At 40.4% G+C, this 14,349-nt stretch overlaps 1 protein-coding gene across 1 annotated transcript in view; it reads left to right on the top strand.

Annotated features, from left to right (window-relative positions):
* Positions 1-13,969, top strand: part of vps33a (VPS33A core subunit of CORVET and HOPS complexes) — a 36,425-nt gene extending 22,456 nt beyond the window's left edge. The window contains exons 7-13 of the mRNA XM_028824335.2: positions 1,118-1,311; positions 6,315-6,441; positions 7,984-8,051; positions 8,187-8,324; positions 8,840-8,977; positions 9,494-9,662; positions 12,858-13,969. Coding sequence (XP_028680168.1) covers positions 1,118-1,311; positions 6,315-6,441; positions 7,984-8,051; positions 8,187-8,324; positions 8,840-8,977; positions 9,494-9,662; positions 12,858-13,042 — 1,019 coding nt within the window. The 3' untranslated portion in view covers positions 13,043-13,969. The remainder of the gene's footprint in view (positions 1-1,117; positions 1,312-6,314; positions 6,442-7,983; positions 8,052-8,186; positions 8,325-8,839; positions 8,978-9,493; positions 9,663-12,857) is intronic.
* The last annotated feature ends 380 nt before the right edge of the window (positions 13,970-14,349 follow it).

The following is a 14,349-nucleotide window of genomic DNA, read 5'->3' on the forward strand; positions in this document are numbered from 1 at the left end:
GTTTTTTTTGTAAATTGCGCGAAAGTGGAAACGAGAGGTTGCGGCTGAAAGTGCAGGTGTCACCGCCCCCCAGTGCCCAGCTCAGCGGCCATAATGGGCATTCGAACTCTCACAGAGTCACCAATTCAACTGCCAACAGTCACCATAGAGAGTGGACGTTTTCGTTGCCTATTTTCACCAGTTGTTCACTTTTTTTATCCTTTATTTTAAGCGCTTGCCCTTTCCAAACATGAACAAACAAAAGCGTGAAGCCTTATTGGAAAGTGAAAAGAAGAGAAGAAAGCTTATTACTTTAGATGTAAAGCTTGAGATAATTGAAAGATACGATCGTGGCGAAACAAAAGCAAACGTTGGCAGGGAACTCGGCTTCAATGAGTCGACTATCAGGACAATTGTAGCAAAGGCAGACCAAGGAAAATTGACATGAAAGACTGCAAGCACGGAATCATTGCGTAATAGAACTCCGGTTATGATTGAAATGGAAGATCTCTCTTAACATTGAAATAATTTGATGCAATGTTCTCTACATTTGAAACCCATAAATACCAAATTACTGAAATGGAGCCTGATGTTGGCAGAAGTGCGCTCGTCTGCCGCAACTTAGAAAGCTTGTTACAGACGGATCTACAAGAGCCAGAAGAAAGAACGAACAGTCCAAACAACCCTCCATAAATTGATGATGTTAGTTTAATTAATAAAGATTTTGTTTGCATTTTGACTTTTATTTTATTCACACAAATACGAGTACTTTTTCCATGTGGGTTTTCCACATTTTAAATGATGCGATCAATTATATTTTTCCCATTAGTTTTTATATTTAATTAGCACGGTTTTGCATAACACGGCAATATCAATGGATTAATTAATCGCGTTAATCAAGGGATACCTGTATTATTATTTGCAATAGCAATAAACCCGAAGATGAGTGTTTACTGTGCAGGTTTAGTTCTCGTCCACTAAGGCAATTTTTATGATTAAATACAAGCCGCATGCAGGACACTCGCTTATTTCTGGCAGTTTTCTAACATGACGAGAAAAAAACTGCTTATTGAGAACAATCCCCCAGTACAAAGAATGACTTAATTAAATGTCAGATTTTCTTTCACCCCCTTTGTAGGCTATGCAAAGCTGCCCCCGGAGAAGTTTATACAGAAGAAGCAGGGCGAGGGTGGAAAGGACCTTCCCACAGAGCCTAAGAAACTGCAGCTGAACTCTGCAGAGGAGCTGTATGCCGAAATCCGGGATAAAAACTTCAACGCTGTAGGAGCGGTACTGAGCAAAAAAGCCAAGATCATCTCAGCAGCCTTCGAGGTGAGGAGCCACGTTCATGTCAGTTTTTGAAACGGAATTTAATTTGAACTTAATAAATGTGTTCGGTTTCTTTAATTGTTCATAACGTTCTGAATGTTTCCACCTGAGAATACTGCAAAATATTTGAGAAATGTGTACAGTACACTAGCAACATATGCATCCTATTTATATTAAAGGTTTAAAGTAGTATAATGGCACCGGAAAGCATATTCATATTTGGCACCCACGTCTCTGTCTCATACGCTTATGTTTTTCCTCAAATGTGTGATTTTTTTTTTTCGTCATGGAATTTTTCCTGTGTTGATAAAATTCTTGAGTAACCTGAAAAGCTTGCTCTCTCCTAACACAATGGCATCCACAGATTTCCAAATAGCTATTACGGGTGGCAGAGCTCTCAAATGGTTCTTCAGAGCGCATGGTAGCACTGACGAATTTAATCCACATGAAGCAGCTAAAACGTTTAAAAATACAGGCCGTAAACTAAACAGGCACATCCATGTTAGTCCTGAGATGCTGAGCGATGTCCACCTCGTCACCCTGAGTGAAGTCCTCAGCTGAGACAAATGGTGCCGTGACCTGAATCTGCTGCTACATAATCGCCATTCTTATACTTCAACATCTTATTGACTGTTGTGGCCAGATGCTGAAAGGACTGTTCTGTAGTCCAAAGCCTTTGAGTTCAAGTTCTGCTGCTGCTGTCTCAGGAAATACAAGCAGCTTAAGCCAGTGTCACATTACGTGAGTTTTTGTTGTGGGGGACGTTAGATTTGCCAGTCACAGTCGCTGATCTTGTCAGATTAGATGACTGAAAATCACAGCCCATGTCATGTTTACTGAATGGCTGCCGACAGCCCAGCACAGACGTGCTCACTGCTTTTTCTGACAGCCAGTGGCGTGTTGCTTGATGGAGCAGCACTTTACGAAGCATTAACAGCAGCAGCGAGTTCAGCAGCAATCCACCCTTGAATTCTTTTTTACATTCTGTTATGGTATGTAAAATACGAGAAACTGGACAGACAAGAGCTTCTGTTTTGTTGGTGAGGTCCACAAGGTGCTTGACGGAGCTGGTGCTGTAATTAATGATGCGGTGCGAAGGATTAATAGCTGTGGTGTGTTCAGCTGCTTGGCCCTTTTTTTCCATTTCATTTTAGTACGTAAGACATGAGCTTTCCTTCTGTTTGTGAGATTCAAAACTTGCATATTTCTTATTTTTTGTTGCTGCCTTGTTCTTCTGGTTGAGCATCTCACCTGTGCATGCAGCCAACCAAATAGAACATCGAACCTGTTTATTTATTCTAGCCATTCACAGACTAGTTGTTCTCAGTCATTGGGTATGTCACATTAGACAATCAGCTTCATGGGGCCCATCGCCAACTGCCACATCCTGGCAGAAGACTACGTCTGAAAATCACTGGAAAAGTCGCCTAATGTGACATAGCCTTTCGAGGGAGGATGTCGCCCTGAGGAAACTTCTCAGCAGAGACAAATGGTTCTGTAACCTTGATGTGCTTAGAGGAAGATCAAGTGTAGTGACAACCTGCTTCTGTATAAGAATCCCCCTTAGTTAGAAGCCTGGTTGGCCGATGAGGATTGGGCAGGGAGTTGTTATTCCTCTGCCCAGTCTGGAAGGGTTATTCTGTAATTTTAAAGGCACCAAGTCTGAAATGTACTGCTGCTCTGTAATAGAGGACATACAGCTGACACGGGACAAAACGGACAAAACTGAATTCCATCTATCTTCTAGCTTACATGTGATGCACCTGGATTATCACATTCTGATATCTTCATGTTTACTTATCAGGGTCTTGGTTCTTATCTTATCTCATGATCTGGCAAAGCCTACATAGTCAGGCAGGGTCAAAATGCTTGCTGAGGCTATCCCTGTTTATATCTTTGTGAATATTACAGGCAAGCTAAGCTCTAAATATTTTATAGTAATGAATACAGGATCTGGAATATCAAGATTATTATATCTTTAGGATCCAGTGCTTATACAGTAATTGTTTTCTCAGCGTTGTGGCAAACTAACCTGGCAAAAATCAAACTTTGAAATGTAGTGACAGATAGGCAGCCTTAAATGAGTAAGCTGGCATGATGTGGAGACGGCTGAAGAGCCAAGGATTCCGTTTTAAAAAGTAACTTCATAAAATGAAGGCTAAAGAAAACCTGACAAAGTCTTCAGTAGATTAGCAAGTGGATAATAAAGATTTAGCAAAGAAAAGGCAGGCAGTTCTCTAAAGCAGTGCTTCCCAAACTCGGCCCTGGGGACCCCCTGTGGCTGCAGGTTTTTATTCCAGCCAAATTCACAATTAGTGATAATAATTGATCTCATTTATTTAGATGGTCCTTTTTTCCCTTCTTTTATTCTGCCTTTAGAAAAAGGACAGTAGTATGATTTTTATATTTATAAGATATTTAGAAATATTTCTACTTTTGTTTTAAACGCTTACCTCTCTTTTGCTGTTGTCCTATTTTTTGTTGTTTTTTTGTGCAGTTTGTACCCTTCATTGTGTCCTAATAATGATAATTAAAACAAACAGAACTGACAGCCAGGTAAACAGCACTGAATGATGGAAGGCTGCAATAACTTTAGCGTAAGACCCACTAATTAGTAGATAATAAATTAAACAATCAGAACACCTGAAAAAGCAGAATTAAAATCAGGCTGAAAATTTGTTAAAAAAAAAAGTACATTTTAATAAAAATTTACCAAACTTAGTTTTGTTATTTCTCCATTAACTCCAAAACACAGAATCTGGGAAATAACCGCTCACTTAATGAGCCCAGAAGTCCAATTAAAAATGGAAGTTGGTCGGAACAAAAACCTGCAGCCACAGTGGGTCCCCAGGACTGAGCTTGGGAAGCACTGATCTAAAGCATAATCTATAAATGTCACCAGTGGTGGGCTTAGGAACATTTAAGAGTACCAGTCCAAAGAGCACCAGAAAATATACATAATAAAACAAAAACAACCCTACAGGTTTTTTCAGTATTTTAGTAATTATAAATTAGTTAACCAGCGGGTGAAGTGTAGTGGAGGGTTAAGAAACAGCTATAAGAGGTAAGAGCAGTTACTCTAAAATGACACTTTGTAATGTTTATGTGAGGTAGTCAGCAACATGCCAGCACCTGAAGACAGTGTGAAATAAATGATAAAAAAGATACTAGGATTTAAAAATCTAAAAGCAAATAAATTGCCTCGACCAGATAACATTTTCCCACAACCGGTTATACACTGACTGAGCAAATTTATTAGGAACACCTGCAGTCCTGCTTCTCCATTCGTTTATCTAATCAGTCAATCATGTGGCAGCAGCCAAATGCATAAAAGAAATCAGATACAGGTCAGAAGCCTCAGGTAGTGTTCACATCAAACACCAGAATGGGGAGAAAATGTGATCTGAGCGATTTCAATTGCGATTGTTGACATCAGTCTGTCTGATTTGAGAATTTGTAACTGCTGATCCCCTGGGATTTTCACACACAACAGTCTCCAGAATGATCTAAAAAGCGAAACAATATCTGGGGACAGAAATGCCTCGTCAATGAGAGGGGTCAGAGGTGAATGTTCAGACTGGTTCAAGCTGACTCAGATGTCCCCTCTGTAGGACTGTGCAGAGCAGGAAATCCTCTCTTTGTCGTGTTGTCAAACCACAGTAGACCATTTCAAGTTCCACTTCTATCAGCCAAGAACAGAAAGCTGAAGTTGTAGTGTGCGAAGGTTCAGCAAAAGAGGACAGTTGAAGATTCGTAAACGAAACCTGGTCTGATGAATTCTGATTACTGCCCAAGCAGATAGATGGTAGGGTCAGAATTTGGCACCAGTAGTATCAATCCGTGCACCCAACCTGCCTTGTGTCAACACTCCAGGGCTGGTGGTGGTGAAAAGGTGTGGGGAATGCTTTCTTGTCACAATTTGGACCTGTTATTAGCAATCAGTCATGTCTTGAATCCTATGGCCTATTGGTTTAGTCTCCATATTAGGAGGGGAACGTATAGTAACTGCCAAAAAGTCTAAGCTACTAGAGTCTTTCTAGGACTTTGTAGTTCGGAATCAAGCAGATGAATTAAAATTTTAAATTTTAAATCTTAAGAAAATAGATTCAAGGGTGACATGATAGAAGAATGTGTAGTTATGAAAGGACTAAGTTGGGTGTGTGTGTGGGTGTGTGTTTGTTGTCCGTTTAAAATCCACTATTTAATGCAAACAGCGTCACCAGCAGCAACTGGTTGAGGGTAATGTCTTACATGTGTTTATAAATATTCCCTGACACTGTAGATGTAAGGAATAAACTGCTATTTGAGTAGCATCTAGGAGACTGTCAACTTGTTTTGGACGCATGAAGTGAATACGAAATGATGAGCTAATTTTATGTCATTATTTGCTAACATGCATATAATTCAAATAGGAGGTTACTACATACAGTATGACTAAGGAGGAGAAATGCCATCCACAAGGTCTAAACATTAGCTGTAGGCTATTTATTTATAACAATGGGACTTCAAATGATACTTCATCATGAAGATATTTTACAGAGAAAAAAATGATGTTCCAGGGGGGAGAAATTCTTATTGGTCCTTGCATGAGTTTGGCTGGAAGTGTTCCCGGTGGTCCCTGTGGATCTGTCATTCTTGGCTACAAATCCTCTCTGCAGCTTTTTGCTTGAGCTTGTCATTAATAAACCCTTGGGATTTTAGTTTGTTTGGTTCATTTAAAAAAAAAAAAGAATCTGACAAACAATAAATGTGCCTTGAGTGAAACTGTTGTGAAGAAGCAGCCATTATTAGCTTTAGTCAGTGCAATTGTGCACTTCCTGCCCCATTTCTGTTACTTGTTTAGGCTTTTACGTTTTCCATAATGCCTTGTCAATAAATCTTTTCTAAACAGCTGTAATGAACACATCAATTTTTGGATAAATTGCCTACAGGCAAATTCTTTTTGAAGGTTTTTTTTTTTTTTTTATGTTGTGAATAAACAAGTAATTTTTTTCCCTTGTTTTTAGGAAAGACACAATGCCAAAACAGTGGGCGAGATCAAGCAATTTGTATCGCAGCTTCCTCACATGCAAGCAGCAAGGAGCTCCTTAGCAAACCATACCTCCATTGCCGAGCTAATCAAAGACATTACAAGTAAGCAAAGGCCTAAAACACCACACTGAAGGTGAATGTGCCTCAGAGGAGTGGAGTTTTGTTAATCTGACAGCTGCGTAATTATAGGCTATGTCTTGATCCTGAGCAATTCTACTTTGAGCATATTGACAGAAGCCATTTGTGTGTGTGAAAAAGATGGAAAACTGTTCCATTATGTGCAGTTTATTTTTTATTTCCTCTCTGCTAGTGTTTCATCCAGTTTTACATTTGGTCCCTCTTGAGTGGTTATACCACCAGACAGACACACTTGAAATATCAATACGCTGAAAAAACAAAATGCTTTGTTTAACTGGTTCTTTCACAGCTGCAGACCAAAACTTATTATGTGAACATATTATATGTGACGTCTTGTGAATATAACAAGTACTTGTGTAGTATTTGGTTTTTGCATTGACAAGGAGAAATGGAAAGACTGGGATGTTGTTACTGTAATAGAATAATGAAAACCCCTAAGATAGTAGGATCTATCTATCTATCTATCTATCTATCTATCTATCTATCTATCTATCTATCTATCTATCTATCTATCTATCTATCTATCTATCTATCTATCTATCTATCTATCTATCTATCAAGAAGAAGGAGAAGAAGACATTGCATTTATTTACCGCTTTTCAAGACACTCAAAGTGCTTTATATAGAGAGGTGGGGAGCCACATCAAACTCCACCACTGTGCAGCATCCACCTGGATGAGGCAATGGTAGCCATTTTGCATTGGTATGTACACCAGCTAGAAACAGGGGAATGATTATGAGGCTGGAGTGACTAGGCCATGATGGGCAGTTTAGCCAGGACGTTGGGGTACACCCTACTTTTTACAAAACATGCTCAGGGATCTTTTATGACCAAGGAGTAGGGACCTCCGTTTTACATCTCATCTGAAGGACAGCACCATTTTTACAGTACAGTGTCCCTGTCACCGACGTGGGGCATTGGGATCCACACACAGACCACAGGGAAGGCAACCCCAGCTGGCCTCACCATCACTTGTTCCAGCAGCAACCCAGGGGAGCTGCCATCTAGCGTCTTGGGGAAGGCAGTGTCCAAAAGTAGCTGCCTCCCCCCATCCTTTCATTCTCGGGGCATCCCGGCCAGGTTGAGCTGTCGGCCATCAATCATAATACACACAAAGTCTGTAGGCAAGTGGTATGCAGTTGTTGAGCCAAATTCTTACTGTATGTTACGTCTACAGGATATACTTTGTTTGATTTGGAAATCATGATGGTAGACACTTAATTGATTGTTCACCTTACTAAAGCTGGCAGTCTTCATTTACCTCCATTAAAATCATTTCACACATGCCAACATGGTTAGGAATGACCTGTAAACAAAAAAAGAGGTTATGATTTGTGTGAAGCTGTAGAAACAACAAAGAGTCATGAAGATTTTAAGAGAAAGTCCAAACTGAGTCAGTGGGAGGATCAGATGAAAGTTTTATGGCAAACGTACAGTAATTCCAGATTGTGTTCTAACACTAGAATTTGCTACATATCTTAATTATGATTTCTCCCGCATTATAGCATCGGAAGCCTTTTTCGATAACCTGACTGTAGAACAAGAGTTCATGACTGGTGTGGACACTGATAAGGTGGGTTGGATATCTGTGAATCTTATTTATCTTCCCTTCCAGTTTGTCTAATCGATTGTAATTTCTCTGTTTTACCATCTTTTGTATTGGGATTCACGGCAGACACTTTCTGATGTGCAAACTCTCGTCCAACAGGTGAACACCTACATTGAAGACTGTATTGCACAGAAGGATCCCCTGATAAAGATCTTGCGTCTGGTGTGCATGCAGTCTGTCTGTAACAATGGGTTGAAGCAGAAAGTTCTGGATTATTACAAACGAGAAATCTTACAAGTATGTGTTCAAACATTTCCTTGCATTGTCTGCTTTTTGGTCTTATGTAGTCAAATTGGATCGCTTTCTCCCCTGTGAAGATTTCATTATATTGGGGACTGTTGCTTTTGCCTTTCAGATGTTGTGCTTCCAATTACTAAAGACTGAGGCTGGGGATCTGCACTGGCAATCGGAAGGTTGCCCGTTCGAATCCCGTAAATGCCAATAGGGAATCTGCTCTGTTGGGCACTTGAGCAAGGCCCTTAACCTGCAATTGCTGAGTGCTTTGAGTAGTGAGAAAAGCACTATATAAATGCAAAGAATTATTATTATTATTATTAAATAATCCTTGAAATATTGTTTTCAGAATTCAGTTATCGGTTAATTAGTCTGATTTAGTCAGCTGGGTTTTGTACCACATGTGTAACTCAAGCCAGAGGCTAAATGTAGTTTTTTTTTTTATGAATTTTTGAGTGACTGTCCCTTGGGCACGTTGAAATGATGGGCAGTGACCGTTAATCATTTTGTTTGTACAGACTTATGGGTATGAACACATCCTAACCCTTAATAATCTGGAGAAAGCTGGGCTGCTGAAGCTGCAAACCAATGCAAGGAACAACTACCCAACTATCAGGAAGACGCTCAAGCTGTGGATGGACGATGTCAATGAACAGGTGAATGGTACTTTGGGTGCCCCAATTCTTAGTGCCCACATTTTGTTTATTTTGTGACATAGGTTTGGTAGTAGTATAGGATTATTAATGCCTCCTAAAAACATACTTTTATGTTTTTGTGACTGCTGTGGCATAACTTGGAGTGTGTGTATCTTTGTAATTTCCCTATTTATTAAACATCAATGTGTTCTAACTGTGTCATTCATGTGTTATGATTTTGTGGAAGGGTGATCTTTCTGTCAGTCTTATACTGCTTTGTATCTATCATGCATTTTTCTACACATTTATTATTCAAAGTTTGCAGCTGTTTTTTTATTTTAAAGATCCTTCTTTGCAGAAAGCAAATTACATATTCTGTGTATGCAGTGACTGTGCTCAATTTAGTGTACATTTGGCGCAACGTATCTATTCGTCAGTCTGTGATATAGTGCCTTACATTCTCTGTCCTATCTATTCTAACGTTCTTCTTAATTTGTATTATTTAAAACTGATTGTCCCTATGATCCTCCTTTACAGAACCCAAATGACATATCGTATGTGTACAGTGGCTATGCTCCGCTTAGTGTGCGTTTGGCCCAGATTCTCGTCAGGCCTGGCTGGCGTAGCATTGAGGAGGTGTTAAAAATGTTACCAGGACCTCACTTTGAGGAGAGGCAGCAGCTTCCATCTGGACTGCACAAGAAACGTAAGTAAAACTCATAGGTTGTTGACATCGGGAAAGAAACAGAATGAACTTTAAAAAAACAAACAAAAAAAAACAATTGGCTTTTATTCTCTCCACCGTTTCATGTTTACGTCTATTGTCACATGTACAGTGAAATTCTTAGTTTCTTCTTTACAGTTGTTGCTCAGATGTTTATAGAGTTATCTACGTAATTGTTTTTCATTTTCATTTCCTACATACACCTGCAGGTCTTTAGTTTTCTTACCAGCTTTCCATTTCTGAATCTTTTAGTTTTCCCTTTTCCATCAATTCAAGATTCCCATTGTGGAAGATGAATGTTCTCTTCGTTCCCTTGTACTAATCCATGTCTGAGAAGTTAAGCAGAAGGAAGCTTTACATTTTGTAAAAGCATGCTTTGCTGAGCAAACAGAAAAATATTTGTCCAAAGGACTCAAGGTCTAAGCATTCCACACATGAATCTGCCTTATCACGTTTTCCCTTAGTTTACATCTGAACGCCATAACAAAGGGGCCAAGAAATCAAGTTGCACAGGGGGCGTTGAAGGGGCTCAAGGATTGTGTATAATAAAAGTGTTGACTGTTGCATTTCATAATGATATTAAATCACGCATTCTAGGGGTATAAAAACTTTGCCCCACCCAACAGACAGGGTTCAGAAGAGCCCTGACGCTATCATGTAATATTGATTGCCTGTTTTTCTGAAACTCTGCTCACTGTGACAATGATAAATAAAGCTGCTATATGACCACACCTGCTGTCTTGTCTAAGTCTTCGTCCACACCATCATACAGTAGCCTCTTCGGCAACTCACCACCTTATAAGTGTAACGCAAACGGTAATGGACTCGGAGAACCCTCCGCTTCACCTTAAGCTCAGTCTACATTGAACTTGCATTGAAGTTGCTGTCTGTGTGGTTGATCGTCATCCCCACTCGGCTTCCTCACTGTCTCTTTCACTTTGTTTCCATGACTCTCATCTCATCTGATCTTTTCTTCTGGTCTCTGCATGTTTTAAAATCATAATAATCGCTGCTGATGTTTAATACTTGACTCACAAAGCCTGCAGTGTGAATGATAGACCAACAGGTTAGGCCAGTGATTTCATAATTAAAAACATGATGTTGTATGACTTTGTCAGGACATGAGGAGAGACAGTGTCGTACGAGTGGCGGCTCGCGTATAGGCACTGTGGAACTGCAGCACCCCCTATTTCCACTTGATATTATCGATAACATTTAATATAATGAGTCCTTTTTTCTTTAATTCTTTCTTTATACTTGTACAATATATAATCCTTAAGCTTAATGTCAGTAGCCATCCCCCAGCTTATGAAAAAGATACAAAAATCTTTGTATGGAACTGTGCGCTTCACAGTTCCAGCGGCGTGGTATTTGGCTGTTGTGCGCATGCACACGTAGGAAGCTGCACGCGAGACTGTGAGGGAGAGACAGCACTGTCACTCCCGCAGTGCCGACCCTGGTGTGCTGGTGGAAGGTACTGTTTTTTTTTTTTTTTTTTTTTTACTCCGCGCGTGTTGTGCTTAAAAACCGTGTACCATATTCTTGAATGTGATAAAGTGTAGAATTAGATTATTATCCTGCTTCCAGCTATTCTATTTGATTCATTTTTTTTAGCGGTTTCTGAATAAATTTTCTTTTTATACATGTTTGTTTCCTTTTACACAATTTTAAAACAAAGGCTAAAAATTTTCTGGAGCAGCACCCCCACTAATTTTAGCTATGAGCCGCCACTGGGCTCCAGTAGACCCCCGCGATCCCGTCCAGGACTAAGTGGGTTTGAAAATGACTGATAGACTGACAAACAGAACAAACTCTCAACTCATGAGAGCAGGGAAATGGACAGAGAGATAGTGTAGATGACAGATAGGACACTAGCAGTTCAGACGTTACTGATGAAAGGGTTCACATTTCAAATGAAACACAGAAATATTTACTTTTTTACTTTAATCCATTATATAAATACACCTAAGTAATGCTAGGTACTTCAGTTAGTATTTAGATAGCTAGAAAGAAAGAGGATGAAAGAACAAACTTTTATTTGTCCCCAGGGGCAGATTATTCCTTTTACAGGACCTCTTTACATAAATAAATACACATACACTATAGTCTGAACAAACACCAGAATGACTAAAAAGAAAGAAAATTAAGAAGAAAGACAAACTTCCGAGTTGGCAGTCCCAGTGCCAGCGAGGTGTTCGTTGTGCATGCGTATTGCTGTTGGTATTATGGACCCCCAACAGTGTTTCCTGACCCACTTCTGCTGAATGATTGGTTGGCTGGAAGTCCTCAGTGTTAGTGCGTCACAGAGAGGATGTGCAGCATTGGTCATCATGGCACTAAGTTTTCATTGTCTCCTTTGCTACGACTTCCTGGGGGTACAGAGTGTGTCCCATAGCTGAGCCTGACCTTTTAATTAGCCTTTCGATTTGGTGGTCCTCTCTTGAAATAATATTATCGGCCCAGCACACCACACTGGCCATCTCAGAGTTATAGATGATGAGAAGGATGTCACTGTTCACAATAAAGGAGCACAGTTTCCTAAGAACTAAGAGCCTGCTGTGCCTTTTCTTCTCTAGTTCCTCTGTTCCAACACCAGTCCAACCTGTCATTAACGTGGACCACCTCTACATGCACTCCTTGAATAGTGACAGGACATAGAGACTCTTTGGTGCAGTGAAAGTCAACAACCAGTTTCTTGGTTTTGCTAATGTTAAGTTGTAGACAATTCTTTCTGCAGCAAGACATGAAGTTCTCCACAGGAGTCCTCTCCTCTGTCTCATCCCCCTTAATGATACACCCCCATAAGTGCAGAATAATCTGAGTATTTCTGCAAGTGAAGTGACTTGCTGTTCTGTTTAGTCTGAGGTGTGCAGAGTGAAGAGAGAAGCAGACAGGTCTGTCCTTGTGGTGCTCCAGTGTTGCTCACATGGTCCTTGACTCTCACAAACTGGGGTCTGCCCAACAGATAGTCCATCATCAGGACACCACAGGCTCATCCACCTGCACATCTCTGAGTTTACCTCTTAACAGTGGCTGATGGTACTGAAGCAATGGAGAAATTGCAGCATCCTTGCAGTGCTGCCAGCTTTGTCCAGATGAGAAGTTGACCAACTCTTTTTAATATTCTAGACTATCATAATCTTTTTCCCTCCTTTCTTTTTTGTTGTTGTTGAATAGGAGAAAACAGAACGACGTTAATTTTCTTTCTTGGGGGAGTAACGTATGCAGAAATTGCTGCTTTGCGGTTCCTGTCACAAATGGAAGAAGGAGGCACGGAGTACATCATCGCCAGCACCAAACTGATCAACGGGACCAGCTGGATCAAGTCTTTAATGGACAAATTAGAAGCTCCACCCTTCTGAGGAAGGAAACAAAAAAAAAAAAACACAAGTGGACGGTAAAACCTTAATGTTAAAAAAAAAACAAAAAAACCCGAAAGGAATGTGTGGGTGCTGCGCCTTCACCTAATGTACCTGTGCTATTACTGTCTGTTTACGGAGGGGCCGCATTCTGACAGGAGTGTAACCCGCACCCTCCTACTTGAAGAAATGCAGAGAGGAATCTGAAGCAGTGATGCTCCGGCCACAGGTCTGATGCGTTTTTTGGCTCTTGTTTAGATGCAGTATCCATCATTCTCCATGTCTGGTATGTCATTGTCACCATCTGAAAGGTGTAGCTCAAATGTTGTGCCCATTGGCACACAGTGGTGCTGTATTTAGTTTGTTCCATGGGTTCCTTTGCGAAAATACACATGTAACACCGCATGCTGCTGCCATTTGCTTCTGTAGGCCGCAATAGTAAAGAATTGAATGTGAATATCAATAAACGAGGACAGTTTGATAAAGAAAAAAATTGCTGATACACCGAAAGCTGCTTACTAAAATATTCAAAAGCATGATGGCCACCATTGCTGGCTAGTTGTCAGCGTAAGAAGGGCCTGACTTGTGCTGTCACGTAAGTATTCTCTACTCAGCCTCTGATCTCCTAAGGCCCACACTTTATATGCTACCCGGACCCCCTTGTGGGCACCAGTGCAGTCCTGTTGTAATTGTTTACACATAATGGGGACTTTCTGTTGTAGGGCAAGGGGTTTAAGAAGCACGGGTAGATAAAACTGAAGCGGGCGCTTTATGGGTCACTTTCTGTTTGTCTGTTAATCCCTATCCTATCTTCAGATACTGTAAATTTCACTTTGTTTGCTCAAATACAATTAACCCTACCATGAAGAGATTTGGCACTTTTGTTTTTTCTATGGAAATCCTGCTTTTGAAAATAAAATGAACAATCGTGGCCTTTATTGTGGTGTTTGGTGGGGGGTTGCCAGCTTCAATACAGAGACGCTGATTTGGGGTTGTGTTACATATTATTTCACTTCCGTCATGTAGCTGTATGTTTTTCGTCAGCTTGGAGTATGAAAATTGTTGCTGGCATGCCTCCGTTTTTTAATGATGCGCCATCTTAGTCGTCAGTGGAGCTCTTGTCGTGTGTAGCTCAGGCTGTAGTGGCTTTGATTAGTTCAGATTGTGCTTAACGAATGTTGAAGAGCCTGCGTCCGGTGCAGATATTCCATAGATTTCTATAATGGTAACTATGATGGAAAGTAATCTGATTGTCTGCTCTCTGCCAAGTCTGATGGGATCTGGATGTTATTTAGTAGCGCAAATTGAAT

The sequence above is a fragment of the Erpetoichthys calabaricus genome, chromosome 18, assembly GCF_900747795.2.
Source record: "Erpetoichthys calabaricus chromosome 18, fErpCal1.3, whole genome shotgun sequence".
Classification (NCBI taxonomy): Eukaryota; Metazoa; Chordata; class Cladistia; order Polypteriformes; family Polypteridae; genus Erpetoichthys; species Erpetoichthys calabaricus.